The following is a 1,542-nucleotide window of genomic DNA, read 5'->3' as shown; positions in this document are numbered from 1 at the left end:
CAACTACATAGAGCTTGTTTGGAAGGAGACGGATCTCGACCAGACCCCAGAGCTTCCGGCCAAGAAGGAGCTTGTCGCCGCCTATCGCTGCGACGTCGCATACGACGCCCAGCAACGCCCGGCCGTTTCGCAGCTCAATCGCTGGACGTCCGAAATTGACCGCGGGCGTGTCATCTCCACCTTTGGCGATAAGGCTAGCGCTCTGCTAGATACGGCGCTCGATAAGTATGACCGCGACACGGCCACGCACGCATCATCCAACGTCCGCGCGAAGAAGCGATCCGAGTTGCAGACGGCGCTGCAGGCTCGCATCCGCGCCCTCTTCAACAAGCAGATCCTGCTGCTACAGAGTGCAGCTCTGCAGAGGTTTAAGGACCGTTTGCTTACCAGCGTTACCAACCCGATGTACGAGACCGATACTCCCGCGGACCTGCGTCGAGTCGATGAGTGGTTTGCTCGTAAGGCTGAGTCGCTGCTGGTGCGATCCATGAAGCTGTCATTCCGGTCCGCTAGACAGGAAGTGCAAAATGCGCTGCACACTTTTGGCGAAGGATTTGCAAACTCACCGACGGCGCAGCTGCAGGCGATGCAGCAGATGGAACGGCAGGCGCAACGCGCACCCCCCCGCCAGCGCAACATCGAGTTTGGCCTTGGTATCAACGCGGCATGTCGCCCATCCGGGTACGGAAACTTTCAACTTGTCACCGGATATGCCCGCGGCCCACATACAATGCAGTTCACCCTCGTCAACGACAAGGATGCAGCAGAACAAGAAGGACAAGGAAACATCCCCTTCTTCCGTATCCAGCCTACCATTAACACTACCGTCGACCTATAGGTCAGTTTCCTGCCTTCATAAATAAAAAAATAGGTGCTACTGACGTCATAGTTTCGCAGAGGCTTGAAAAAGTTAATTGGCAATAACAAGTTGGGTACAAAAATCGCTAGCTTCTCGCTTCGAGATTTCTACTATACTAAAAGACTATTCCAACTCGTATTCAGCAAGTTACAACCGGTCGAGGAACGTAGTGATATCAGCCTTTGCGCGGCTCTTCGTTTCCTTTGACAGAAAAACAAACGCAATGAGCGCGGGCGGTGCGACGACTACTGCGGTGGCCAGGGCGAGCGGGAGGGCAATGAGGGCGCCGCCCGCCAGCGAGACCACGACGACGGCCTCGGTGATGCGCGGGCACACGCACATGTGCGTGCGCCTCGCGCTGGAGGGGCCGGGGCCGGGGTGGGCGTCGGTCGGGTCCGGAAAGTGGAGGACGCCGCGGCAGCGCCAGCAGAACTTGGTGCGGCAGCTGGTGCAGCGCATCTGGGTGCAGCCGCCTGCGCGCTGGATGCGGACGAAGCAGGCGGGGCACTTCTTGGTGTGGAGGCGCTGCCAGCAGTAGGCGAGGGCGCGGTGGCGCAGGTGCAGGTGCGGGGCGGGGCACCTGTCGGGCGGGTGGCTGAAGGCGAAGCACCTCGGGCAGATGTCTGCGCGGCAGTCCGGGCAGGCCAGGCGGGCGGCGGGGCGGGCGCGCGGCGGCGGCGGCG

At 60.6% G+C, this 1,542-nt stretch overlaps 1 protein-coding gene; it reads right to left on the bottom strand.

The window, feature by feature from the left end:
* The window catches only part of CHC_T00005900001 (hypothetical protein), a 2,394-nt gene that overhangs the window by 258 nt on the left and 594 nt on the right, over positions 1-1,542 (bottom strand). The window contains 2 exon segments of the mRNA XM_005717557.1: positions 1-1,104; positions 1,105-1,542. The exon segment at positions 1-1,104 is cut by the window's left edge and continues 258 nt beyond it; the exon segment at positions 1,105-1,542 is cut by the window's right edge and continues 594 nt beyond it. Coding sequence (XP_005717614.1) covers positions 1,105-1,542 — 438 coding nt within the window. The 3' untranslated portion in view covers positions 1-1,104.

Source organism: Chondrus crispus, genomic scaffold (genome assembly GCF_000350225.1).
Source record: "Chondrus crispus Stackhouse genomic scaffold, scaffold_323, whole genome shotgun sequence".
In the NCBI taxonomy this organism is placed as follows: Eukaryota; Rhodophyta; class Florideophyceae; order Gigartinales; family Gigartinaceae; genus Chondrus; species Chondrus crispus.
Note: the sequence above shows the minus strand (reverse complement) of the source record. Positions and strands in the feature narration are given on the sequence as shown.